The following is a 27,874-nucleotide window of genomic DNA, read 5'->3' on the forward strand; positions in this document are numbered from 1 at the left end:
CACATATATTTAAAAATATATCTTTCCATATTAGTTTATTGGTTTCGTCTTTTTTTAAATATACGCACTGTAGTTGACTTTTTTTCTCTTGGTGTTTTTCATATAGCCATATTTATACATTTGCGAAAGGTAAGAAGGTTACAACTTTAACAGTTTATTTGTTTTTAAATAAAGATATAGCCAGTGCTAGCGAGGTTATAATAATGGACGAGGACAGCAACGACAGTAGGAAATTTCTTGAAAGCGATGACTCAGAGGTGGAAGTGGTTTTTTGGACAAAAATAAAAGATGAAAGACTAAGTAAGGCACCAGAGGGGACATTTATGATTCAGACAAACTCAACTAGAAGAGAATTATCGCACCTATTAAATAGTCTTTTGGAAACAGAAAAAAATGTTTCGTTTGACTTTCTTATAGATGAGGTATTTTTGAGAACAACTATATCAGAATATATGAAAATGAGTAACAAAACGAGTGAAGTGAAGTTAAATATTGAATACCTATTGACATTAAACAAACCCTTTTTAGAAGCTGCAGACAAAATTGAAGACTGGATCAGAAGCGTTTGTTGTTCTATTAGAACAGACAATCCAATGGTCATTTCAGGAAGCTATGACGGTATAATTAGGTTTTATGATATTCTATCACATACTGGTGTTAAACATACGAAACATGAAAAGGAGTGTGAAAGTAACGGTGGTTCAAAAAAATCTTCCCTTGAACTAAATGTTAACAACTTATTGTCTATTGAAGAACAACCTACAGCAGTACTGAAGGTACATTCACAACAATTAAATGATTCTATATATTCAAAAGTTTGGGTATCGACTATGAATGGTTGTATTGCTGGAATTAATTATTATAGAGATAACAATAAAAACTGTCAATTTAATGTTAAAAACATTGTTAAAAAAGCGTCTTTTTTCCCAATTGAAGCTCTCTGTACATTCGGAATATGTGAAAACATTATATCTGCAGGAGATGCAGTTGGAAATATATATATTTTTTCTGAAGATTTAGACATGAAAAATGATCATAATGAGGAAAGAATTGATATTAACGCTCTAAATAAGAATTTGTTCTCTGAAAAAAGTAATTATAAACTTGATGATGTAAAAAAAATGTCATTACTAAATAAAAACAAACCACATTCATCAAGTGTTACAGACTTAATGTCAAATGGTGAATATTTGTTGTCTGCTAGCTTAGATGGAAATATAAAAGTTACTAATATATATAATGGTGAAACAATTTGTGGTTGGAACTCAAAATTTTCAATATTTTCAATATCATCACAGTACTCTTCCAGCAATGTTATATGTACATCTCATGATGACGGCAAAGTTAGAATATGGGATATTAGGTCTGGTAACACTAATCAAATGGAGCTAAATATATCAAAAGGAGTTGGTTTCAACAATGTTTTCGATAGGAATACCAGATTAATACATAGAAGTAGAATATTTGCGCATATAGAAGCCGTTCCAAGTGCTCAATGGAGTCCTTTCAATAATTTTATGATAGGTTCAGTTTCTCATGATAAAGATATTAAAATCCTCGATATAAGATCCCCAAGTATGCCTCTCCAAGTTGCTAAAACAGACTCCAAACTTCTTAGTCTTTGTTGGGTAAATGATAGAACTTTATATACTGGAGGATCATCAGGAGAACTGATAGTTTGTACTTTTTAGTAGTACCTTTAGTTTATAAATGTCTTATTTTTAAGTATATTGTTGTTATTATGATTGAATTTTTGGATCAAATTATATAAACTTTGGAATATCGTTTCCGCTGAAAACAAGAATTCAGTTTAAAAAGACCAAATTGAAGACAGGTTTAACATTGTGATATTGATTTACTCAACTTTCAGAAATTCTTCTAAATTGTCTATTTAAAATATGAAAATATGAATTTATAATAGTAGAAGAAAAATATTTTGCTTTATTATCTTTTGTTTTTTAAATACTCGTCAAAAGCAACAGACCTGTTAACCTGAAAATTCAATAAAATATTATGTACATTATTTAATAAAACTCTTTTTCATTATCCATTTAAGGCAAAATGATTATAAGTTAAATAAATTCATCAAGGTCGTCTTCTACAACAGCATAGTCTTGGAAGTCAACTTTATATCTCAAAATTCCTCCAAAACCACCAAAACCCTTTTGAAATTGGTTGCCTTCCTGAGATTTATTTGTTACAAATTCTAGTTGTGCACCAAAATTTTGATAAGTATTAACTAACCATTCAGTTAAGGGTAGTACTTCGACTATATCCAATTCACAACCACTTTCTGGATCTTTAAATGTCGACTCATTTTGCTGATCCAAATTCACATCAATTAAAACCTTCTCTTCACCTGTTGAAGGATTTTTAACAACTATTCTTTTAGTTTCCAGGTTTTCCCATACAATCAGCAACTCAATTGCACCCATTTCCAGTGCATGTAGTGTTTCATTTATACCGTAAACATATTTACCGGTATCTTGTGCAACTTCATCAAAAAATTTAGAAATAAGTTTCTTTTCTTGAACAAACTTAACGTTCTGTAAGGCGTCAGCCGAAAGTTCTATTGCCTGATTAAAACCATTATCACCACCATAAGAGACATCTACTATTTTCAATATTTTACTCGCTAGTCTCTGATCAAATATGTCACTTTGTGCAAGTTCGTTCTTAAAATCTGCACTTCCTGCTAATATTAACGCTGCAACATTAACTTGATCGTTAGTTATAAACATTGATGTTGCAGTTTCTGCCACTTTTCTTAAATAATTGTGTCTTTTTTCCATTCTCAGTCTTGCGAAACGTAGAGCAGATTGACCGCCGCGACCATGTTTCTTTGGTAAATCAACATTAAATCTCAATAGTACTTCTCTTGCGCTTCCTTGTACTATGCCGTACAAAGCACCATTACCGTCAACCACAATGAATCCAAACTTGTCATCTGTTTCTAACAATTCTTTCAATGCATCTACATGAAATTTATTATCACATAGGTATAAAGATGTGTTTATTGGTTTAAAAGGTTCAAAATCTATATTTACTTTCTTTTCTTTACCGTCTTCCGTTATCAGTGTGCCACAATAAACAACTAAACCATTTGGAGGTGTTCTATTGTAAAGTTTCAAGCGTTGTTGGGTACTTGTAATTGCTGACAGTACAGACAATCTATTTACTCTACTCTTTATATTTGATGCAGTACCGTATTCGTCAGCAAGCATTTTTGCTATTCTAGATATCTCATCTTTGGGCTTAATCACCAAAGATATCATAGATGTACCATTTCCTCTTGCTGCTTCTAATGTAGATATCAGTCTTTTCACCTTCCACTGTTTAACATTTGTATCATTATCGCCCATTTGTCTCTACCGTTACTACAATAAAACTCCAGTATTATGTTACCAATTTCTGTTGGATCTAATCCCAACAACTTTCTAGTTCATAATAATCTTAAAATTGTTTTTGCACCAAAAGGAGCTCCCCTATTTTTTTTTCTACCAACTGGTGATTGTTTTTAGTTAAAATTCTTTCAGCTTCCGATTAAATTTTTCCGCCTGAACAGTTTAATTTATTGGCGCCTTGGTCTTTTTCTATTATAATTCCGCTATTTATTGTCATCTAGCTAAAGTAAAAATCAAAGTAAAGAAAAATAACTTAAAAGAGTTAATTGTAAATTCACCTAATTGATCCTAAATACTTGCACATTATTTAGACCTCTATAGATACAAGTTGCATTTATGCATGCTGTTCTACTTTGTCCACATGCAAATACCGGTATATACAATTGTATATACGTGTTTACATGCAAATAATTTACAACATTAAACTTGTATTTTTATTTTATATGATTGTATCAGTTATAAGAGATTATGTGAATAAACAGATTCTTCAATTTTAGATAAACATTTTATATTACAAAAGTGTAATTTACTTTCATATTGTTCACAAATCAGCTTTTGTATATTAATAGTTTGAATAAATAGAAACAAAGAGTGTTGTGTTAAAATTATTTTATGTATATAAATTAATATCAGTGTTCTCTTTTAATATTTACTAGGTTTACGGTTTATAAAACTACTTTGGAAGCAATTTTTAGGATTTAAACGTTTGTGGGGGGAAAGATCAAACAATACATATAAAGTAAATGGATGGAATAGACATTGGGAAAATAAGAATTGAAAAAAAACTCAATAATAAATAATAAAAAATATTAGAAATATAAAATACACTAATATTACAAAATATTATAAAAAGAGTTGATTGTAATTTATATAACAGAGTTATTTTTTTTCGCAAATGTTGATAGTATGAATATTAATAAGAGGACAAACATATTCGAACCCGAATAAAAATTTTAGCATGATAAATGGTAAGGAGTCAACATAAAGGTTAATATAAATATAAATAGAGAATTAGCGATTTTTGGTCGGTGAATTATTAGGAATTAAAATTATATCGTTCTTTTCATTCATAATCTATTATAGTTTCAAATGTTTAATTAAGAAATATCAATAAATATCCTTTATTTATGTATTTAAATATTAAAAAAATGAAAAACAAAAACAATTATTACTGGAACTATAAAGGAAAGCAGCTTCTATTAAATTTGTTGGATTTTAATGAAAATAAAAATGAAGAAAATTCAATAAAGGCATTAATTGAGAGTCTATCTGAAAAAATAAGAGCGTATGAAAATAGAAATAAAGAGTATGACGATTCTTTGAAAAAAGATAATTTGTTTAATTTAACATTCTCAATATTTCCTAATAAAAACAATTATACAATTAAACAGCAGACTGTAGATTCTGGTTCATTTCCATTAAGACTTGAGTTGGAAAGCTTAATATTTGAGCAAGAAACCTCGTTAAGTGATTTAATTTCGCTTTTAGGTAGAGGTCAAATAGATCCATTGTTTAAGTGTTTATATTTAGCACTTTTAAATTACAAACCACCAGAAATAAGTGAATTACTATTTTTTGGAAAATTTAAGGATTCAATATTATGTATTTATTTTACAATGTATATTTCGCTCATAATTGTATTTTATGAAAATAATGAAAGAATATTGGATACAAATATATACTTAGTTCAAAGGGATTGGTTTGATCGTTTTATCGAACAAATAGATTGTATAATTGAATATTTTGAAAGTGCCAGTTATTCAGATTTTCAAGGTGGAAAAACTAATAGAGATTGTCTTTTATTAATATTTGCTTTAATATTTTATATGATAATTTTAATAAGAGGAAACAAAAATGAAAATGTTAAACAAAATTATAAAAGAATAACCTACAGATTATTAAAACTAAATGTAGATTACGTATTACTTGATTATTGGTATTTTAAAATACTTGTTAATTCAATTGAAAAAATAGGATTTAATAACATTAATGAAATATTGGAAGTTATAATTAAATACAAAAAAACAATAACTAAACAACTTTATTCATTTGACTACGACAGGATTAATTATTATTATGGAATAAGTGATTTTGAAATAGATATTGTTATTTATTTTTGCAAAAAGTTAGTGAATAATGAAATATGTATTAAAAAACAGTTAATTTCATTAATTTTTAATTATGCAATAGAAGATATAGAATATGGAAATAACAATGATTATGAGTGTTTGCCAAGTAATATACTCGAAAAAATCGATAATAATCATAAATTAAACCCATTAAACGTAATATTTATTAATTTAATACAAATATTTTCTTTAGATTTTGGTGTTTCAATTAAAAATTTCGTAATAAACAAAGGAATAAATAAGTTAATGAATGAATATTGTTCAACAGGAGAATTAACATTGCTTGATTTTTTGGATGAATTGTTAATAAGTGAATATTCTAACAATTTGAATAATGAAATAGTATTTGTTTCGTTAAGAGTTATGGTTTGTGTGTTAACCAATATAATTAATAAAGATAATTTTGTGAATGAAAATTATGATTCTAATGACATATTTCAAGATGATATAATTGTTAGTCCTGAAAAATATAATATGTTAATTAATAATAAATGTCAAGATTTAATAGAGAAATTACTTTTAATTATAAGAAATTTAATAATATACTATAAAACGGATCAGAAATCAGCTAATGGTTCAGTTCAAACAATATCATCTTTCTCGGAATGTTCATATTTAGTTTCAACTACAGTCGATGTTACACTATTTTTACTAATTTGGGAAAGTTATATATCACTGTTTAGCAGTAAAATAATCATAAATAACTGCAAGTCATTGCATAAAATAATGCAGTTGTGTTTCATTTACTTGATAAATAAAAAATATAAGCTTGATGTACTTTGTTTGATTACTTTTGCATCTAACGGTCATATAGATAAATTACCAATAATAATAAACAGCAAGTATTATTCAGTAAAAGTATTATTAATTTTTTTGTGGAAATTATATATAGAAGAGAATCCGTCAATATTTGACACTCAAAACGATGAACTTGAAAGTATTTATACTGTACCAAATATTAATTGTTTTTTTGAATACTTAAATATGTTAGATGAAACAATAGCAAATAACGTTAATTCAAATCAATTTGGAAGAGAGAAAATAAAAATTAAAAAAGAAAATAAAAATGAAATACTTACTTTAGAATTAGCAAGTATTGTATCAAGTGTAATTATTTCTCACAAAATAAGTAATATATCAAATAAAAACAATACATTAATGGCTATATTATCTGCATCAGTAGATACCAAATTAACAGCAGATTATATTTATAAACAAGTGTCTACATCATTAGATATAGATGGTACATATATATACAATTGTTTAAAATTTTTTAGGGAAAGATGGAATACAAATATAAAAATTCAATTATTTTCAAAATTATGTGATTTATATTTATTATTGCTAAAACCAAGTTTATTTCAATTCTTACAATGTTTTTTAAGTAACTTTATAGATGAAGGTGGTATTTTTGAAAAGAGTTTTTCATTATATAAAATAAGAAGTATGAAGAACATAATACTAAATGATGATTATGAGATTATTCAATTAAAATTAACAGACATAAATTCTTATTCAAGTTTAAACAATGATTCTCCTTCGCAAATAAAAAACGAAATATTTTTTGGTTGTTACTCAATAGATTTATATTATGCGATAAATAATATTCAGAAAGGATGTGAGAGTCCCTCAATTTCAATTTCACAATCTTCACCAATGAGTTTTATTAAAAAAAAGAAACATTCGTCTTTAATATTGACAGATTGTGATGATGTATATGCATTAATAAATAAATTAAATCCTTTGTTTGGAAAATTGAAAAATGATGCAGAATATTTAAAGCTATTTATAAATAAAGTTGGCGAATTAATTAATTATTATTTTATTTTTATTTTTGATAATAACAGCAATATAAGTGAAAATATTCTTAAAGAAAAGTTTGAATTTTTTCCTGAAATATTTGGTATTGATTTATTTGATGAAAATATACTAGCGTGTATAAATATCAGGGATGAGTTATTGAAAGGTATATATAATGAAGAGGATTTTAATTTACAAAATAAGGATGCAGTTACTAAAAGATTTAACTATAAATTTTATTCGCAAATAATTTTAAGAATGATTTATATATGCGTATGGTTGATAACTGAGAATAATAACAATAATTATTTGGTATTATCAGAATATTGTGTAAACATTATATTTAAGGCTTTGTTTGGTTTTCTACATATGGATTTCGATTATTTAAAAAATGATAAATATAAATATGATCATTATTTGCCGGATTATTACGTCTTGGAACATTATACTAAGTATATTTGTATTGTTTGGTCAATGATATCGTCATTAAATCCAGAATCAATATTAAAGAATTATATTAAATTATTTGAGAGATGTAACTTAAGATACTATCAGTTATATCTATTTTTAACATTTATAGTAGAGAGTTCTAGATGGTTTATAATTCATGATTACTTTAAATATATCAATTTAAATTTACTATTAAAGCAAGTAGAATTAACAACAAAATTATCTGTATGTAATTTAAAAAACGAAAATATTAACAGCAACATATTATTAGATGATGCATCATCATTACATATAAATATATTATTTGTTTATATAATATTGGAATCAACAAAAACAGAAAAAAAAAATAAAAAAGACAATTTAAAATACGACAATACGAAATCAAAAAGTTTTTTTGATGGAGATGGAATATTAAAAATAAATAATTTTCCAAATAAATGGAAACAAAAGGATGCATATATAAATGGTGGTAGATCTATAATAAATGAAAATATATTTCTTTCAAATTATTTATTACCTTATATTTGGTCACTATATGAAAAATATCCGACTTACAAAGATTTGTATGCAAAATTATTAGAGTCAAGAATTCAATTGACAACATTTATTTATAATTTATGTTTTAAATTATATGACAAAAAGTATTGGCAAGGAATAATAAAAAGTTTTAACAATTCATATACAGATGCATCTAATGAATTATATGACAATACTTTATTATATTATAATCAATATATTGTAATAGAATATATATGGGAATATTACATAAATAATAATACGATGTATTTTATTGAAAGGTATATATCTAGTGTAATATATTCAATATACAGTACAAAAAAAATAAATTTTTTCAACTGTTGGTTGTTACTATCTTTTTGGAAGAGATATACAAGTAAATTTTATAGGCATATAATGAAATTAAATACAACATGGATAGTTAATTATATAATTGATCATTTATTTCACTATTCATTGATAATTAGAAGTAAATACTTTGATAATGAATTTAAACAAGACCTTATAGTGTTTCAAAACATGGATCTAGAAAATTTATACTCATTTTTGCTATATCACTTTCATCCACAACATTATCACGACAGAATGAGTAGTAAATATTTTTGGTATAATGCAAATAGCGAACAAGGATATTTAAACAAAATAAATAGTCATAATACAGAACTAAAGTGTTTATTAGTTCCAAGTAAATATATAATTGACAATACTATATTAATACAATTTCACGATTACTTTCATTATGTTGGTCATATGCTCCCGTTTTCAACAATAATATATTTATTAAGTAATCAATTTTCATCTGAAAAAAAGAAATTTATATCTAATTCACATCATTTCCATAATTATTTTCATCATAGTTTATATACAAGTACATTAGTTATTTGGAGTTGTGTTAAATCATTATTATCTTTAGAAGAGTCATATTGGGAATTGCTATTATTACAGTATATAGAAATAATAAAAAGTAGCAAAAGGAATAATAATATAATATTAACATGTTTACTAGATATGGCATTAATAAACAAAGAATTTTCACAAATATTATGTATTTATGTAAATAACCCTAGTTCACATATTTTATCTTTGTTACAGAAATGCTTACTTACTGAATGTGATTTATTTTCGGCATATAAAAATAAAAAGAATATTAATGATAATAATAACAATAATATTTTAAATAAATTTGATTATAAAAAACATAAATATGAATCATTAGGGGTAATAAATGAATTAAGAGCAGTAAAAGATAACATGGAAAGTTTGACATTAAGATTATCATCTATAAGTACCATAATGAATGCTCATAGGCATGTTTATAATATAGACAAAAGAGAAAATGACGATTTTAATAATAGTGATAATGGTGATCACAACAATAATAGTAATAATAATAAACATTCACTGGCAAATATACAATTTTCATTTTTGTATATATTATGCCAATTAGGTGAATTAGTTAAATATAGGTATAAACGGGAGGATATTAATTTTAAAAAAATGGAAGATCCATCATTAATTGTAAGCCGTTTAAATTCTCGTGAAATGGCATTACTAAAATCAGATATAGCTTGTGAATTATTGGAAATGATAGAAAGCATAATAAACAGGGATGAATATAAATATATTTCTTTTTTAAACATAAATATGTTAAAATCATCTTATTTATCTAAACAATTATTTTCAATAAAAAGGGTAAATAAATTAAAAATATTACAAAGTGCTAAAAATATACCTTATTTATTATCACTTGTATTAAATAATAACAGTAATGAAGAATTATTGGTCAATTTTATTGTAAAGTGTGATGATGACTGCAGACAGGATGTAATTACAATGCAATACATTCATGTATTTCAAAAAATATTTGAATTATATAGCATACCAGTTTGGTTATATCCATACAGAGTATTGCCTATGATGTTTAAAGATATAACAGGAACAATAGTATATGGGGGTATAATCGAATTTATAGACAAAAGTATATCACTACATGAAATACATGAAAAACACCCAGAGGGAGGTCTAAAATCATATTTCAATGCGACATTTAAAAAAAAAGAAGAATTTACAGAATCAGATAAAACAAATGGAGCAATTAGTTACGAGCAGGCAGTGTATAATTTCATATCAAGCTTAGCAGGTTATTCAATAGCTTGCTATATATTACAAATAAAAGATAGACATAATGGAAATATATTGGTCACGAGTAGCGGACACATAATACATATAGATTATGGTTTTATATTTGATATATCCCCGGGAAATAATCTTCATTTTGAGAGAGCAGCGTTTAAAGTAACTCAAGAAATGTTAGACTTAATGGACGATAAAGTTGATTTATTCGACGATTTATGTTTGTCTGGATTTTTAGCAGTTAGGGAACATTCCGACTTACTTCTTTCATTGACACAATTACTACTAAATAGTGGAATTTCTTGTTTTAGAGGCGAAACTATTAAAAAATTAAAGGAAAGACTATTATTAAATTTTCCGCAACAACAAGCTTCTAATATATTTTCTAAAAAAATACATTCTGCTCATAATCACTTTACAACCAAGGGATATGACCTTGTGCAGTTTATTCAACAAGGGATTAAATAGCAGCACTAAATTATTATTTCAAGCAACGTCGTAATTTTAGTATTTGATATTTTCATGTAGTTGATTTAGGAGTCAGCATTTAAAAAAACTATTAATTAACGCTTTCATCTCAAACATTAATGTTTTTTTATAAATATTTTCCCTTTATTTTCATTAAAATTAATATTCATGCACCCAGTAGGGTACCGAATTAATTTTGAGATTAAAATGGCGCCAAGTGGCGGCGCCATGGCCAGTTATTATATAAATGACTAAATCGAGGAGTAAAAAGGATAGTACGAGTATTATCAACAGAGAAAATATAGATAGGAGTGGCTATCACTGTGATTATTGCTGTTTGGTAACCACGGTGTACTAGTTTCAGCGAAGTAAGGGGAGGAGAATAGCAAAGCGTAGAACCGAATAATGAATTGATGCGTATTTCCAAAAAGGTTGTGAAAATTGCGTGATAAAAATAGCTAAGAGAAATATAATAGGATATATTTGTTAATTTGAAAGATTGGGCACAGCGGTTTAGTGAACTGGGTGTTCAATAAATACGGGGATTTGATGCCGAGTTCAAACAATGTTAAAAGTGGATACCCAACTACATTTATAGGTCAATCGGGAATAGGTTATAAAATATGCGAGAGATTAGGAGCAGGAAGTGCATCAATAGTATTTAGATGCTATGCAGTTGGGAGAAGAAGTGAGGATGGAATAATGGTCCCTGTTAAGGAGAAGTGTTATGCAGTTAAGATAATAGATATGAAGTCTTTGTGCTTATCCCTCGACTACAAGGAGAAGAAGGGAAAGTTGCTGGAGGAGGTCGTAATATTGCAAAAATTGAGGCATCCTAATATCGTTAGCCTGGTTGACTATTCGGACTCTGGAGATATATTCTTTTTGGTGATGGATTTGATAGAGGGTGGCGAGTTATTTTATAAAATTGTGGAATCAGGTTCGTTGTCTGAGCAAAGTGCGAGATACATAATGAAGCAGATTGTTGATTCGCTGGTTTACATGCATAAAAAGGATATAATACACCGTGACTTGAAACCTGAGAATATACTTATACATAAAATACACCCAGGAAATTACTTTGACGTAAAGGTAGCGGATTTTGGGGTGGCAAAGTTTTTGAGACATGGTTTTACACAAGCCAGAACACTAGTAGGTACTCCACAGTATTGGGCACCAGAGGTGATATACGCATCAAAAACCGGGGAATCATACGGTCCAGAAGTAGATCTGTGGTCTCTAGGTGTATTATTTTACGTAATGTTGGGAGGAGCATTTCCATTTGATGAAAGAAAAGGTAACTTAGAATATTTAATTAGAGAAGGAAATTACCATTTTAGGTACCCACGTTTTAAGATGGTTAGCGATCAGGCCAAAAGGTTAATACAAAGATTATTAACGGTAGATCCAAAGGAAAGGATGACACTTGAGGAGTTAGTTAACGATTCTTGGATGAACATTAAGGACGACAACGCTCCGATAAGCAGCAAATTTCAGACAGAAGATGGGAGTGAATTTATTGAGGAGTATAATTACGACAGAGAAGAGTCAGTAATACCTGATAACTACAGTGGTAACTTGAGATTTAGGAACGGTAAATTAGTTCAAGAGGCGAGTGACGGAGTTTACTTAAAAGGGGTAAATAACCATTCGTTCGATAGTATTTGTGAGCCTAGTCATCCTGACAATGAACATGAGAGTGAGAGTAGGGAAAAAGGTAGTACCAGTATCGGAAACGACAGTATCAGCTCAGAAATAACGGTGGGAGTGAGCAAGGCGACAGGTGTTTCGAAGAACAATTTGGGAAGTAATAGCAAAACGTCCTCGATAATGGACCTGAACGGTTTATTGGATCTTCAGCTGAGCGTTGCATGTAAACTTCACGGAATATATATAGCCTTTAGACACAATTCTGCTATATGCAGAGTACTAAAGCAACACATTCATAGATGGAGAGTATTGCAACAGCAGTCTTGTTTGACAATTGGAAGGTTTAAACAGACGTGTGAATCCGTATTGGATGAGTTGCCCGACTTTTTACTCGCAGTCAATACAAACGAGCCAAAACTCGCGATAGAGCTTCTTTCAAATGTTAAGCAATTAGTGGATACAACACAAAATGATGTTGAGGTCATCCAAAATGGCTACAATGATTTCCTTTTCGAGCTCTCGATATTTGTCGAGTCGATAAGGGATATTAAAAGGATTACAGAGTTAAGCAGCAGAAACTTATTTTTAAAGAACTCGGATTTTGGGACTCTTGTAGACGGAGGAGGTGTGAATTTGAAGTACAAAGGATCATCAGGCTTGTCTGGTGGAGAGGTAAATGCTTTGACAAACAAAACTGGTTCCGGCAGACTAACTGTGAGTGGGGATCACAAAAACAAGGAGGATGGTATTTTAGTTTTAGATGAATTGAATTCAAACTCAAAGTCAGCATTTGATGAGAGGGGATCAGGAGCCGGTTTTGGCGAATTTGGTAGAGTCAAGTCGAAAGTTGGATTTGACCCAAGTATATTTATAGGATATAACTCTGCGAGGGAGCGAGTAATAAGAAGAATAACCGACCTGTTTTCGAACACAGAGATAACGGGCTTATTGCATCCAAAGGAGGGGTGTTTTTCAGATTCCGGTCACGGTAGGAAAGTGAAGGAGTTAGACTCGCTTTGCGTCAATACTATAAGTGCGAATGATGAAGGAGAAGGTCCTGACGCTGCCAAATATGATATCTCAAACACATGTACGAGTGGAAGGGAGGGGACAGATGAGGAGTACAGGAAAATACCTAACTCTGGTGGCAAAGATTCCGCCTATATAACAACGTCTCTGACGAGCGCGAGGGACTTGTTCCTAGATTTTCTGTTTTTGCCTGCGAGTATCTGCAATGTGCCTCCCTCTGGGGTAGAATCATTGTTGCAGGAGAGTATTGACTTTAGTGTTCCAAATATAAACAGTTTAGAGCTTTCTCAAGAAGGACTGAAAGATGAGCAGACGCTTGAAGATGGTGGCGAACTTGTGTTAAACCCTCCTTTTTGTGGCTGCGAGAGTGGATTCTATGACACCGATCACGAAACAAGACCAGGGTATGAGCTGTGCGATTACGGCAAAAAGGAGCAGATGAGTGATTTGGACGCAAGTTGCTCTCGAAAACACGCTTTTCCACAACCATTGTCCCCCAAGTCCTCCGAAACTGCCCTGGCAAGCTCTGACACAAATCCAAGCAACTCGGGAGACATTGAGTCCGGGGGCGGCGTTACATCTGACAACAACTTCAAATCTTCTGTATCTATTTCCGGTCAGATATCGTCTCCTTTAAAGAGAATAAAGAGAAACGAAAACAAGCTCAAAATATCTTACATATTAGTTAGGGTTCTGGCTCAACTGAGAATGATAGAGACGATACTCGGAAGATGCGTGGCCTTCTGGGGGAATATGAACATAATGATTGACAAGATACTGCAACTTAGACAGAACGCTGAAAAACTGCTAGGTTTTACCGGAAACCCCGTCTTAAGAAGCAGATTCGACGAGAGGGTTGAGTCCTACAGACTGTTTTGGAAGGAATTGAGGGACATATGTGACTCATATCTAAAGTCAGTTCACGAAAAGCAGGTTATCTTGGAGGAACAAGTTCATGAATTGTTGGACACTGCTTCAAAAGTGGATACCGTGTTCAATATGAATTTTATTTGAATAAAGTAGACAACCGCGATGGTTGAAGTAGGTAGTTTAAGTCTTAGTGCATTTAGAGCTTAGTTATCCATAATTGTTCTTTTGCTCGCGATTAAGTTAAAGCAGCCTGAGGGACGAACGGACGAATGCAAGTGAGAAACAGCACCGTCAATGACTTGGAGTGTCACTGCGGCGTGTCAATCGCTTGTTAGCAGCAGTTACTTGAATTGTGTTTGAACTCGCAAACTAGCAGCTTGAATAAGTCAAGCTGAAGTTGCGTTGCTCCCAGTTTATCGCATTCACTTGAGAATGGAGCAACGTCTTGTATCTCCGATATGATCATGCTTAGGTTCTTCGAGATAGAGCTTATGCAGTTTCTATAGTTTTTGCTGCAAAGCTCCATTTCTTCGTAGAAAGCGTACAACCTTTCTTCGTCTCCGTCGGCACTTTGGTTGGGGTGGTATTCGCTCATGTTTATGTTTGTGAGCATTGTAGACGAAACTTTGCACATGTATAGTCCGGTCTCCAAAAGTAGATCTAGACAAAGGTGCAAATCCTGCGTTAACTTAGGCATCTGGGTGTCGTTTGTGCTGCTTGAACGGCTGCACAAGCTTGGCGAGACGAATAGTCCAAACTCAACTCCAGACAGATAATTGCCGTGGAAGAACTGAATGTCGTCCAAGCTGTGGGCCCTGGTGCCGATGCTGCTACTAAGTCTTTCCCAAAGGCTGTTTATTGAGTCAAATACAGCGATTCCCCTTATAGAGTTGATAGACAAAATTATATTTCTAATCAAGCAGCTTGTGTATCTTAGAATAACCAGTTTCCTTGGAATAGTTTTGAGCACGCTAAATTCGGCGTCGTCTGTCTCTCTGTGAACAGCACCATTTGACTTGAACTCGAAAACGGAGCTTATTTCACCGCCCCTCAAATACTTGACTATTCTGATCCAAATTTCATTTAACCTGTAGTTTACGGCGTTTATTTTCCAAATAAACCCAAAAAGTCTCTGGTATCTAATTAAGTCAAGGGAGGTTAAAACGAATGAAATGCTTTTTGTGGGGAACTCGAGTTTCAAGGAGAATGCCTCCCACCCGGTGGAATCAGGAGGAATCGAATCGCAGTCCAGCAGACAAACGGAAACGAATTCACTTAAATCCGGTCCTCCGTCGCTCCTGTTGAAGTGGGACCTGAGTGAATTTTGGAACAGATCCTGCAAATTCTGCACTGATACTTTGTTAGCGGGCTTGCTTAGCTCCTTAGACAGACAGTTGCTGGAAAGCTCCCAAAAGTCTCCCTTTAAACAAAGGAACAAGTCGCGTAGTATTGACAGATTAAACAAAAGGGAGTCTCTTTTGATGAGGATGTCGACCAGTTGGCTGTTGCAGGATTCCTGTATTTCCCTTAAGGTCGCGTTCAGTACCGATTTATTGCTGTTGATGAGCACGTCTGAAGTAATCTCCCTGGTCGTTGACTCGCAATCCCCCTCTTTTGAGTTGAGTTCCTTTAAAACCGCTCGCGTTTCGCATATTTTCAAAACAATATTTGCGGATTCACCACTCAAGAATACGGGAACCAGAGAGTGTTGAACGTAGAACAGCCGTCTTCCCCCCTGCTTGTTGTCCAAAGATTCGCATATGAAGAAGTCAAAATTACTTGTTTGCTCTTCTTGCTTGGAGTTGCTGGAAGGAAGACCAGTCCTGCTTCTTTTACCCTCTCTAATAACCATATTAAGCTCCCTCAACCACACAGTCAGGCATCTCTGGAAAAGCTCGTTCAGCACCGCTCTCTGGGTGTTGTTAACGTTGCTCAGCTGCAAATAAAGACCCGATAGTACAGACGCGTTGTTCAGTCCGTACAAGCCTTCCAGTATCGCAAATATCTTTTTTTTCTTGTTTTTTTGGTCGTTAACTATCTGAAGCAGCCTTCTTAAGGTAAGCAGTGGACGGTCAGACGCCAAAAGCTCTTTGTTTGGATTCTTTCCTGCATCTAGTCTCGACAAACGCGATATTGTCTCTTGAACATCGTTTTGCAGACCCGACACAAAGTTCAGATTCTCTTCCAACAAGTCCCTTGAAAATTCAACGAGCACCTTGGTCAACGTGGATCTCTCTCTAAAATGAGGCGCTGCTAACTGGGAATCCACTTTTTTTAGCACCAAACTCATTCTTCTGTGCATCACACCCAATTCACATATCTCAGTTACGATCACTCTAGTTGACTTTGGCGAATAAACGGATGGCAGTAATGTGTACTGGTCTGTCGAGAGGTCGTACTTTATAAACTGGCCATCAAATCCCTGCAGCACGTACAGTATGTCATTCACGAGTGCCAGTTCTTGCGTAGGACTGAGCAGTATTTTTTCCAATACATACAATGGCAAAGAGAAATTTTCTTCACTTCCGCACGCTTTCACATCTCTCCTGTCCCCACTCGGCTCAAAATTGACAAGGCTCAGGTTGCCCGAATCATAATGTTCGCCTCTGCTCCTCAAAATCACAGACTCCGGTATTCTACCGCCGACTGCATCTGAATTTTTGCTTTCCACACCACGGTCGCCTTCGTCGTCCACTATTCGTCCTTTAAACGTGTCTCTTGTCTCGCAATCTTCCTTTCGCTCCCTAAATCCCTCAAATATCCCATAGCCATTGTTGCGGTTCTCAGTCAAAGCTGTTCTTGATTCGCTGTGCCTTCTGTAATTGCTTATTCTGTACTCAACGTTTTCTACGTACTTGTTGTCGTCGACGTTGCACAATCCACTTACATTCTCATTCTTCAGGGCCTCTAAATCCTGAAAAACTGCCTGGCCGTCGCCCTTTCCCACTCCCGTGCCGTACAGCGGGATTAAAAGCCTCAAAATCTTGCTCTCAAACTTATTTGAGCGAATCACTTCGTCTCTGTTCCTAACGCCGTTGTTGTTTACCTTCACATAACTCAGCTCCGGCACAGACAGGCTCAGGTTAGACAGCTTGTCGTATAATTTATTCAACTTGTGGATTTTTGTTGAATTACCACTTGAAATCAACAGTTCCTGGGCGTATTCAAGCGGATTTTCGTACTCAGGTTCCCTTAAACCCGACACTATGTGAGATTTTACGAGCTTTAGTGAGGACAAATAGCACCTTTGGGCCAGCTTGCTTTTTTCGCTTATTTTGGAAGTCTTTAACAATTCGCTCGTCTCTATTTGTCTGTGCACAAGCTCCTTCAAAAGCTCTGGTATTATTATTGGCCTGTGGTACGCCGCATTCTTGTTCTCCCCACTCATCCCTGACCAAGTTTCTGTCTTTCGTCTGCGTGTATGTGTACGTGATGTGCATTACTTGCACATGTGCGGAGTGTACCTGATATACACCTCACGTCCGTAAGGCAGGGTGCTAGCAAGGAAGCGGCGAGTCTCTGCTGAGTACCCCGAAAGGGCTGTTTCCCCCACACAACGTCGGCACGGATGAGTGCGATGAACTGTCTTGGTGCGAGAAAAGTGCGCAAAAGCCTAAAGAAACCCGTTTTATTTGAGGAAAGCTCATTTAAAACAAAATCAAAGGAAACACCAATGCCTCGTCCCTTTTCTCGTTTACTTTATGCAGCACATAAATACCGCAATTTGCGCCCACATTGTGTATATGTGTATCCTCCGTCTAGTCACTCTCCCCATCCGTTCGCACCAAATGTACGAAATTTCGAATGCTGCTCTCCTCCTCACCCAGAAGCAGGCCTCTTTGCGCTCCCCGTCCGGGTTGCCCTTCCCGGTTGCTCTTCCTACACCCACTCCACCCACAATCGCCTCCGGAGATAATTCGATATCGCCAAAAAACGCAAGTTCCCGCCCAAACCTTCGACCGTATAACACATTACCCGGTACCATACAAAGGTCGCGCGGGCAGGGAGAGTGGTGAGAGCAAATAGCCTTCCAGCGAGTCGCGCGTTTGGTGTGGCTTTGAATGGCAACGTATGACGAAGAACGAGGTGCAGGAGCTAGGGAGAACAGCGAAATAGGCGATAGCGGAAGAGCGGAGACGTTTCTGATCAGAGGGTTTGGTCAGGAGGGCGCGAGCCGGTAAGGTGTGGGAAGACACGGGAGGAGTTCTTTAGGGCGTGTTGCAGGGAGGGTTTGGTAGACGCAGGCAGTTTGCCGACGCGGACGGATTCAAACAGGATGGACAAGAAAGGCAGTTTTTCGGCGAAAGGGACGGTCGAGGGGAGGAGGGAGCTTGAATTTGCGTCCCTTCCGGCGGTTGTGTTCGTGGAAGGTTTGGGAAAGGATCCTTTCTTGCCAGCGACATGTGAGTTTCCGGAGCTAATGCTGCCCGTGAACGGGGTTCCTATTATGAGTTACACGCTCGAGATGTTGCACAGGAATGGAGTTACGGAGGTTTACTTGTTGACATGCAAGCACGGGGAGTTGTTGAGCGAGTACGTGGACAAATACAGGAGCGAGAACAGGAGGAAGACGAGAAGCATGGCCATAAATGTAATAAGACTGGGCGTGAATTGCGCTACACTGGGAGACGCCTTTAGGGAACTTGATTTTCAGATTGACTTGAGAGACGATTTTATACTTATCCAAGGAAGCGTGTTGTCGGTTGCGGATTTAAGGGAAACGGTTCAGAGTCACAAGAAAAAGAGACTAAACTCACCAAATGTAGCAATGACGCTGCTTTTCATGGAGAGTCCGCCCTTGAGTTCTCTGAGAGACCAGAACGACGAAAAGGTCGTGATGTACGACAGCAGGACGCACGAGCTTATATATTGGAGCGAGTTCAAAAACAACAAATTAAGCAAGAGCGTGGACCTGAGCATGAAAACGCTTTTGAGGAATTCACTTTGCGGCGAATCTGTGGTTAGGTACGACCTGCTGGACGTTGGGATGGCAATATGCTCACCGCAAGTACTCAAAGTGTTTTGTGAAACCTTTGACTACAACGACTTATTTAGGGACTACGTTTTGAATTCTATACTCACCGACATTAAGCAGGATGTTATACAAATAGAGGTTTTGACCAAATACACAATTAGAATATGCAATTTGAGGACTTACCACATTGCGCTGCGGGACATTTGTCAGGGGTCGTTGTTCCCACTTATAACTGACTACTCCAGCACGTCTTGCAATAAAATTCAAAGATACCAGGGACTAGACGTCTTTGTTTGCGAGAGGACCTGCATCTCCGGGAAGTCCAAGCTCGCTCCCATTGTTTCCGTCGGAAAGGGGTCTAAAATAGGAGACGGTACCAGCCTGGAGGACTCGTTTATAGGCGAGAACTGCGTCATCGGCGACAATTGCTCCATTAGGGGATGCGTTATACTGAACAACGTCCGCATTTTCGACAATTCGAACATTCAATACAGTTTTATCGGCAACAACGTTGTTGTAAACGCATCAGTTACCGCTGGGCCCTATTGCATCTTTGCATCCGACGTCATTATAGCCGAAAACTCAACAGTTGGTGGTTTTACGAGAATATCAAGACGCATGCCTAAAGTAAACGGAGACGAACCAGACGCGAAGACCGAGAAGGACAGCGCCAACACGGTCTCTTCCGACCTAAGACGGAGGTATCGACTTTGCCCTGGGGACTGCACGCTGGAGGCCAAGGCAAACGAAGACACCCCTTTGTCCCCAAATGGGGTGGTTTGGCCGGACGAATCGCGAAACGGGTACGCTTGCATTGAGAAAATTCTCTCCGATGTGGTCCTGCTTGACCAGTTTTCAGGTGGTAGCGACAAAAAAAGACAGAGTAGACAGAAACACCCATCTTATTCCGGTTCTGAGTCCGAGGAGGGTCACTACGGCTGCGGCGACAGTGATGGAGGAGGAGCTGGAAGTGGAGTCGGGAGTCGCGGCATTGACAACGGCGACAGCGAGTACGAGGACGGGTCGGATTTTGAGAAGCTAGACTTGAACTGCAGACACGAGTTTGGGAGTTCGGGCGACTGTGGCCGTGGGGAGGATAGGGAGTTCGCGCACGAGTGTTATTCGCTAGTGAAGTCGGGTTTGAGCAATCCAGTTCACATCTCAAACAAAATTCTCGAACTGAAAGGCCTTAGATTTGCGTTTTTTAAAGACGACTTGGATATATTAAGCACGATAATCCCGCTTTCGCTGGACTTGATTTACAGCAACTCGGGGTCCTTCACCGGAGACGGAGGCCCAAACAACAGTATTAACATCGAAAAGTTCTCGGAGTATTGCGAGGAAAGCGGCATCAGCGAGCTTATTAATGCCTTTAATAGATACGAAAATGAGGAGTACACGCACTTGATATGCAACAAGCTGCTGGTGCACTCGTCCGTGAACGACAGTGCGGAGAGCCGCATTGAGTTTGGCTCTCTTTTGGTTTCTTTCGAGAAACTTGAATTTATAAACCAGTCCTTCATTTTGGACTGGTATGACTCCCTGCTTGAGGCCCAGGTTCGTGCCGAGAGAGCTGACTCTAAGCTGCTCTCGCTGCTCAAATCGGATTTTGTGCTCAGATACATTGAGTGGCTGCGAGAGGACTAGCGAGGAGCGATTTACCTCCACAGGGAAGTCCCGTTTGCCTGCAGCGAGACGAGTTTACAGGGCAATCGGCGAAATTCCACATTCACACAACAAACGCGTCTCGGCCTTGACGCTCAAGTTCAAAGCCAAGAGAAAGTGCGAATCGGGAGCAGTTACACTCGCCTCGTCCAGCTACAACGCGGCGGGAGAAAGGGACCTGGAAAGCGAGCTTCTCCTGGAGAGGCCTCTGCCCGATCGACTGCAGGGACGCGAAACGTGAATCCCGTCGTCTAACTTAGAATCGCTATTTAAGATCCTCTTCTCGATGCTTTTTTTGATCTCTAGTACCTTTGACAGTTTTCGATCCCACTCTACCTTTTTGATCTGCTGGTAGGCCAGGGGCACGGATATGTTGCTTAGGTCGATGGAGCCGGCGTTTGGGACTGAGTTACAGCGGGACGGCGAAGAGGAAACGCCAACATTGTTAGCGAGGCCGGGCGCAGCAAAGTTGGTTGGATTCGTCGCGCCGCTATTGGAGAGGGCGTTGCAGACAGGGGCTGGTGACGCCGTGCTTAGGGAGGAGGGCGCAGAGCAGATGTTCCCTGTGCCTTTGCCATTTACACTAAAAGCGTTATCGTTTTCCCCAAAGAAACCGCCCAAGTACCTATCGGAGATCTCAATTAAGTCGCCATTTTCCGTACATATGCCCCCAAGCTCCAGCAGCCTTTGCGCCGTTGTCTCACTCGCGAACTCAATTATTAAATCCGCTCTTGAAGACGAGGAACTCTCTAGCTTCTTTATCTTCACGGGAACCGCGTCTTTCAATCCAAACAAGGAGGCTATCTCCTCGTCCGAACACGTCCCCGGAACTCCCTTCACGAAGACCTCCCTGCTGGAGGTTATTCTGCTTTGTCCGCAGTTATTTATTTGCACTGGAGGCAACACCGTTATTGACATTGGAACGCCCAGCAGCGTAGACCCGTTGTAGGCCGTGCTCCTAGTCACACCCTTCGAAGATTTAAAGCATATCTGACAAAACTTCTGCTCGCTGTTTGAGTATTTGTGAAACTCCACGCTTAGTATCTCCTCCCTTAAGTCGCTAAAAACTTCAATCACAGAGTCCCTGTTCGCCAAGGGCGACAGGTTTCTAATGAATACGCAGTTCTCCGTCATTCTAAGACCAGTACGAGCGAGGACGTTCGGGGGCAAACACTCATATTCGCGTGCGGCACCCTGTCGCAGCAGTGCAAAACAAAGACGGCCTATTTACGTGGCAGTACCCTTTGTCCCTGCTTGCTTTTCTATCTACGTGTATTGGTGCCTCTAGGCTGTCAATGTCGGAAGACGGACGCTTGGGTCTGGCGTGCAATTTAACTTCTTCAGGCTTCACTGGCGTTGGTACGGTTTATATACAAGCCGTATTTACTTTGCCGGTTTATTTTGCATATATATAGGTATAAATGCAGTGCCGGCAAATAAATTAGCCCGGCAAGACAAAGGGCGTATTGATGCAGTAATTTAAAGATTGTCGTACTTCGCAGGCCCTTGCTCATAGAAGAAAGACGCCGAGTTAGAGAGAGAGGCCAACTCAAGACTGAGGACAAAGAGCACCTCTTTTGTCAGAAGTTGACAGGGTGAAGACAAAACGTCATAATGAATGATTTTGAAATTTTAAGGAAGCACTTGGAGATAAGCAGAGACCTCATTAGGCAGGTTGAGTCGCTGGAGAAGACATGCTCGGACAACGCCTGCGAGAGATCCTTCATAGAAAGGAACCTGGAAACGTCGGTTAACTTGAGTGGTGGAGAAACAAACGAAGAGGTGTGTAAGGCAACCAACTGCCTTTACCTTGTAAGCCAAAAAAAGCTCGTCAACGAAATAGTTTCGGGACTACAGCCCGAGAAGGTGGTCGCTCTGATCAAGAGAATGATCAACACGCCTCCGATCGGGAGCAATTTCGAGAAGATGGTCGAAAACAGAAGAATATGGATTGATGAGCTTTCCTGGTACTTAACAATTAAAAAAAACGACAAAGGTCGACAAAGGGACGCCGACACCAGCGACTATTCAGACATAGTAGAGGCGTTTGACAACTACGGAAACTACTTTGACCTGTCCCTTAACTTAAAGGGGATTGTAGATTTGTCCCTCGGAGTCATTTCAAACGACATTTGACTTTGCCGCTGGCAGAACATGAAGGTGAGGTCCATTCGCGGCCCGAAGGCTTCCTATAAACTAACGGTGGCTCACTGTGCCACTTTTGTGACTGGCAGTGCCGGTCGTTTTAACCGCTTGGCATTTCCGAGTAACTCGCTTTTAACCGAGTCGGCAACGAGTTTTGGCAAGGTCGATATCAGAACACTAAGGGTGAACAGGGTAACGTTTTCCACACAACTTGAATGCACAGAGTCGTTTGAATAAGATCGAAACAAACGGGAAATATTGCTTTAGTATGCAAACGCCACCAACTGTCGTGCTGGGGCGATTTCAGTCAAGCTACAAATGACACTATAAATAGACGAGATAGAGTCGCTACCCCCGCCTCTCGTTTGGCCTCTTATTCGCAGTAAACTTTCTCTTTTTGTTTCGACTGCCTTGTTTCTTGTCGTTTATAAAATGCTCATCGAAGGAATCCTCCACTGACCTCCCCCAGGTACCCTTGCTCTTTTTCCACTTTTCTATTTCCATCAGATTCTTCTTTGCCTCCTGCTTCCTTTGCTTCTTCTTCTCTATCTGAATCTTTCTGGTAAACTTTTTCTCTATATATTTCTGTTTCTTCATTTCAACGGCCTTTATCTTGCGCTCCTGGTTTAACAAATCCAACTTTATCTTCTTCATCTGCTGGTCGGTCTTCAACATCTCAGCCAACATGTCGTTCGGACGGTTCCAATTGACGTTCATGCTCTTCAATATCCTGCAGCCGCTTTTTACGTTGCTTAGTGTATTTTCGTAAAAGTAAGACTCCCGAGCAATACTGTCCTTGTAGTCCACCCTCTCCTCGTTCCTGCGCTTGCCGACTATTTCAAGCGACTCCAAGAAGGGAATGTCCTCCGTTCCCAATTGCCTTGAGTAGTCCAACTCGTTTATCATTTCGTTTATTCCATCCTCATTCAACAAAGAGCCTATCCAATCCATAAGGAAGCAGAAGAGTAAAGAGAGAGACGCATGTCAGCCAGGCTAGCAGCAACACAGCTGTCCAATAATAACAAACGGATCGTTTGATATTATTGCCTCGTTCAACCTACCTTTGTTCTCGGCTTCTGCAGATTTATGAAAGTCCTCAATTACATGAGTCTCCAACTCACTGTCTGAATCGGACATCTGGAGAAACGCAAACTATCCGCAGCGAAGCTGTTCCTACTTATTTATTAAACCTTATTTTATTTTTTGATTTACCCTGTATTTTCCTCTAATCGTCATTTGACATTCCGCGCCCAAGCCGCCGTGGCGGCACCTGCACAAGCCAATCTGTTGTCCTGAGATCTTAAATTTGCTCCCTTGGCCTTTTCCACACTTCTAAAGTCTAGTCGCTTGTCTTGCACCACTTTCTCTTGAGGCGGCGAGCTGTAACGCGTTACACTTAATCTGAGCACGCCCAGTCACGCGAGTTTTGAGCGAGCAGAAGCGCAGAACATTCAATAAAGCGTGCATGAAGGAAACGCGAAAGTATACCAAGAGGCTTATATAAACGTAAACATGGTACACACACAAATTAGCGATTATAGAAGGAGAGTGTTTGCCCAGTTTGAGGTTCATATAAGTGTCATCAGGATTGCATTGCACACATAACAGTTTTCGCAGCTTAAGGCTTGTAAATTAGTTTATGTAATGTCATTTCGCAAAGCCGCAGCAATGGTTATTTTGTCTTCCTCTCACTCCATTTAAGCTTTAACTTATAATTTAATTGGGCCGACTAACCCCTTCGCCTGTGTTGTCCGTCTAATTAACACATTTGGCCTTAAGCACGGCTTTTAGCGTAATTTAACTAATTAAAAATATAAAACGTTCTTGAGTCAATCACTTGCTTCGCAAATCAAAAACTGTAATTGACAAAGATAAAAGAGAAGTGATACCGGAAAAATGATTAAAATAAGCAGTTAAACATTTACAGCAGCAACAGTGTTAATAATTTTATTGTTGGAACTCAATAGTCAAATTACAATTACGTGACTTTACTATCACAACTAATGGAATGACCGTTAACTGACACATTTAAGTTAAAGTTCTCGCAATCTTATCTCAGCTCTCTGAATTTAAAGCACTTTTTAAAAATGTTCCCACATTTGACCTTTCCTCTTGTTCTTATCATCGTTAAACATTACCAAACATAGAAGAAGATGATTATCTTCATTTGGAATTCGATAGTTAATGTAAAAAATCATAATTGTAATTCCAGCTCAGTTATGCAGTCCTTATCCCCATTATAAAATGTCTAGTTTTGAGATACATTTTGATTTTGCATTTGTGCTTCTGTTTTTGTTTGAGACTGTGTTTTTGTTTTACTTGCACTAAGCGTGTTGGCTGAATTCATCGTGGGTCCCTCTTGATTAGTCTTACTCATTTGTGTACAGCCAACTTCGGATGCTCCTGTTGCCTTTGAAGCCGAACTCATGCCATTTGCGTCACCTGAAGATTTAGAATACAATGAAGTCATTTTTGTTGTATATTTTCTCCTATACAATTCTTTTGATTCACTGTCTGTAGTTACCACAGTTACTGTGCTGCAATTAGATGTGGTAAATTCAGAGTCAGAATCAAATGTTGCTTGTTCGCTTGTTTGAGTTACTGAAGTTTTAGATTTATCAGAAACATATCCTTCAACAAAATCGCCGTTTGTATTGTCAGTAGAAAATGTAGTTTTTACTGTCTTCCCATTACCAAATGTTTGCTCAATGATAACCTCCACTACTTTTCCTTCTTTTTCAGTAATCGTTTGCTTTTTTGCTGTCATTTCGCAATCACCAGTTACACCGTCAACCTTTGTCGTAACTATTGTTTTATCACCGCCTTCCATACCCTGTGTAACTGTTTTATCAAATATTTGTTGAGTTTTTCTCATTTGAGTGCCATCGAATGAGTAGTATTCCATAGTAGTTGTACCCGTATAACACATATCCTTTCCCATTCTTGTAGACTCTGGACCTGTTGTCTTCCTTGTTGTTGTTGTTACTGTAACAGTTTTCGTGCCATCGGTATTCGTTTGTTCTTTTTTTACTATACATGAACCGTCCTCATTATAAGTCTCTGTCGTTGTTGTTTTTGTCACACCAAATTGTGTCACACTAGACTTAACGCCATATTCACCTGTTATATCCGTTGTCTGCTCTAACTGATAGTCTGTCTCGCTCTGACACTCTTGAGTCTTAACCTGTGACTGTAATGCCACTTGTGCTTGCATTTGAGCGCTTTTTTGCATTTGCATTTCAGTTTGTGATTGCTGTTCGTGTGCTCCTGCTTGGGCTTGAGTTTTGTTTTGCGTCTGCACTTGAGTGCTTGTCTGAGGTTGACTCTGAACATGGGCGTCTGCTGTTTGCTTAAATCGAGCATCCATACAGACTGTTTCAGTTACGGTCTCAGTTTCCCTAGAAGTTAACATTCCTTTGTAAAGTGTTTCTGTAATTGTTGTTGTTGTCTGAGTTTTTGATGGAATAGTGTCAATATATGTAATCGTATTATCCCTTGTATCGAAATAACAGCATAACTGAGCAGAAGTAGAAGCACCGGTATTAATTGAATCAGCTTCAGCAGACGATTTTATTTCAGTTGAAGCAATTTTTGTTGTCTGAACAACTTTTTCATTGTTAACATCAACAACTCCCTCTTGCTTTTTATCTGTTGAAAATGTTGTAGTCTTTTTAACTGCTCTTTGAATTTGAATTCCCAACTCTGAAAATGTCATCTGGGTCTCAGTTGCTACCGAACTTTCACCGGTCGATTCATCAGTTGCATATGAAGTTGTTTCTTTAGTTGTTACGTTCGATAATTTGCTTTTCATTTCCTGAGACGTTCCAGTAGTCTCTTTAGCTGTTTTATCACAAGACTTTGTTTTAGAGACACCTGAAGTTGCCATAGTAGTAATACCAGATTTTGCAGTATATGTATTAAACTCAGTTACTGTTGTAGTTGTAGTTGTCGTTGAGGTAACTTTACCAGACGTTGCTGATGCACCACCAGTTGTAAATGCCGTATTGCTTGTAACAGTGCCCGAACAAACCTTCTTTGCTTGATCCTCTGTGCTTGCATCAGATGGACGTTTGTTTGTTGTTTGTTCATTCTTTGCTGCAGAAACTATTTTAGTGTCATATTGATTTGGAGATGAGTTTTCGACTTCCATTTTTAATGATTTGTTTATTAAAAAAATACTAAACCCGTTTAAATATATTAAAATTAGCTTTTCTATAATTTAACCTTTATATGTTTTTATTTACTAACAATTTATTGTATTGAAAATGGCTCTTCTTGTCAGAGTATAATTTATTACAAAATTTTAATTTACAAAGTATAATAATTACAAAATATTTATCGCTATTAAAACTTTAAACAAAATCCACTTTTATTGTTGACGCTTTTCCGAGAAAGAATTGTTTCGTGCATACTAGTTTTTTTTGCATTACTAATAAATATATCCACATGCAAAAATAGTGGTTAATAATTACATGTAATATGCATGTTAATTGAAAATACCGGTATATGATATACCAGTTAGTAATATTATTTACCCACATTTAACTACGTAATCTATATATTAATAATGAAAGTAAACAATACGAAAAATTTATCGACGTCATGAAAAGCAATCCCAATAAAAACAAATATAACAAACA

At 36.4% G+C, this 27,874-nt stretch overlaps 10 protein-coding genes across 10 annotated transcripts; 5 read left to right on the forward strand and 5 right to left on the reverse strand.

Moving 5' to 3' along the window:
* Positions 1–203: 203 nt before the first annotated feature.
* FG386_000981 (microtubule-associated protein) lies at positions 204–1,691 on the forward strand (the record flags this gene model as incomplete). The annotated part of the gene is made up of 1 exon (XM_067340374.1): positions 204–1,691. The coding sequence occupies one exon, from the start codon at positions 204–206 to the stop codon at positions 1,689–1,691; it is 1,488 nt and encodes a 495-aa protein (XP_067196132.1).
* A 381-nt stretch (positions 1,692–2,072) lies between these two features.
* On the reverse strand, positions 2,073–3,362 carry FG386_000982 (Erf1 eukaryotic translation termination factor 1; the record flags this gene model as incomplete). Its single annotated transcript, XM_067340375.1, has 1 exon — positions 2,073–3,362. One exon carries the CDS (start codon positions 3,360–3,362, stop codon positions 2,073–2,075), a length of 1,290 nt encoding a protein of 429 aa, XP_067196133.1.
* A 1,190-nt stretch (positions 3,363–4,552) lies between these two features.
* FG386_000984 (uncharacterized protein) lies at positions 4,553–10,900 on the forward strand (the record flags this gene model as incomplete). Its single annotated transcript, XM_067340377.1, has 1 exon — positions 4,553–10,900. The coding sequence occupies one exon, from the start codon at positions 4,553–4,555 to the stop codon at positions 10,898–10,900; it is 6,348 nt and encodes a 2,115-aa protein (XP_067196135.1).
* A 549-nt stretch (positions 10,901–11,449) lies between these two features.
* Positions 11,450–14,593, forward strand: FG386_000985 (protein kinase; the record flags this gene model as incomplete). The annotated part of the gene is made up of 1 exon (XM_067340378.1): positions 11,450–14,593. The coding sequence occupies one exon, from the start codon at positions 11,450–11,452 to the stop codon at positions 14,591–14,593; it is 3,144 nt and encodes a 1,047-aa protein (XP_067196136.1).
* A 187-nt stretch (positions 14,594–14,780) lies between these two features.
* On the reverse strand, positions 14,781–17,837 carry FG386_000986 (gamma tubulin complex protein 3; the record flags this gene model as incomplete). The annotated part of the gene is made up of 1 exon (XM_067340379.1): positions 14,781–17,837. One exon carries the CDS (start codon positions 17,835–17,837, stop codon positions 14,781–14,783), a length of 3,057 nt encoding a protein of 1,018 aa, XP_067196137.1.
* Positions 17,838–18,510: 673 nt separating this feature from the next.
* FG386_000987 (translation initiation factor EIF-2B epsilon subunit) lies at positions 18,511–21,071 on the forward strand (the record flags this gene model as incomplete). The annotated part of the gene is made up of 2 exons (XM_067340380.1): positions 18,511–18,626; positions 18,674–21,071. 2 exons carry the CDS (start codon positions 18,511–18,513, stop codon positions 21,069–21,071), a joined length of 2,514 nt encoding a protein of 837 aa, XP_067196138.1.
* A 171-nt stretch (positions 21,072–21,242) lies between these two features.
* Positions 21,243–22,223, reverse strand: FG386_000988 (RRM (2xRRMs) domaincontaining protein; the record flags this gene model as incomplete). Its single annotated transcript, XM_067340381.1, has 1 exon — positions 21,243–22,223. The coding sequence occupies one exon, from the start codon at positions 22,221–22,223 to the stop codon at positions 21,243–21,245; it is 981 nt and encodes a 326-aa protein (XP_067196139.1).
* Positions 22,224–22,703: 480 nt separating this feature from the next.
* On the forward strand, positions 22,704–23,225 carry FG386_000989 (uncharacterized protein; the record flags this gene model as incomplete). Its single annotated transcript, XM_067340382.1, has 1 exon — positions 22,704–23,225. One exon carries the CDS (start codon positions 22,704–22,706, stop codon positions 23,223–23,225), a length of 522 nt encoding a protein of 173 aa, XP_067196140.1.
* Positions 23,226–23,582: 357 nt separating this feature from the next.
* FG386_000990 (EBNA1 binding protein 2) lies at positions 23,583–24,185 on the reverse strand (the record flags this gene model as incomplete). Its single annotated transcript, XM_067340383.1, has 1 exon — positions 23,583–24,185. The coding sequence occupies one exon, from the start codon at positions 24,183–24,185 to the stop codon at positions 23,583–23,585; it is 603 nt and encodes a 200-aa protein (XP_067196141.1).
* Positions 24,186–25,482: 1,297 nt separating this feature from the next.
* FG386_000991 (uncharacterized protein) lies at positions 25,483–27,384 on the reverse strand (the record flags this gene model as incomplete). Its single annotated transcript, XM_067340384.1, has 1 exon — positions 25,483–27,384. The coding sequence occupies one exon, from the start codon at positions 27,382–27,384 to the stop codon at positions 25,483–25,485; it is 1,902 nt and encodes a 633-aa protein (XP_067196142.1).
* Positions 27,385–27,874: the final 490 nt, after the last annotated feature.

Source organism: Cryptosporidium ryanae (genome assembly GCF_009792415.1).
Source record: "Cryptosporidium ryanae isolate 45019 chromosome Unknown contig_19, whole genome shotgun sequence".
Taxonomy (NCBI): Eukaryota; Apicomplexa; class Conoidasida; order Eucoccidiorida; family Cryptosporidiidae; genus Cryptosporidium; species Cryptosporidium ryanae.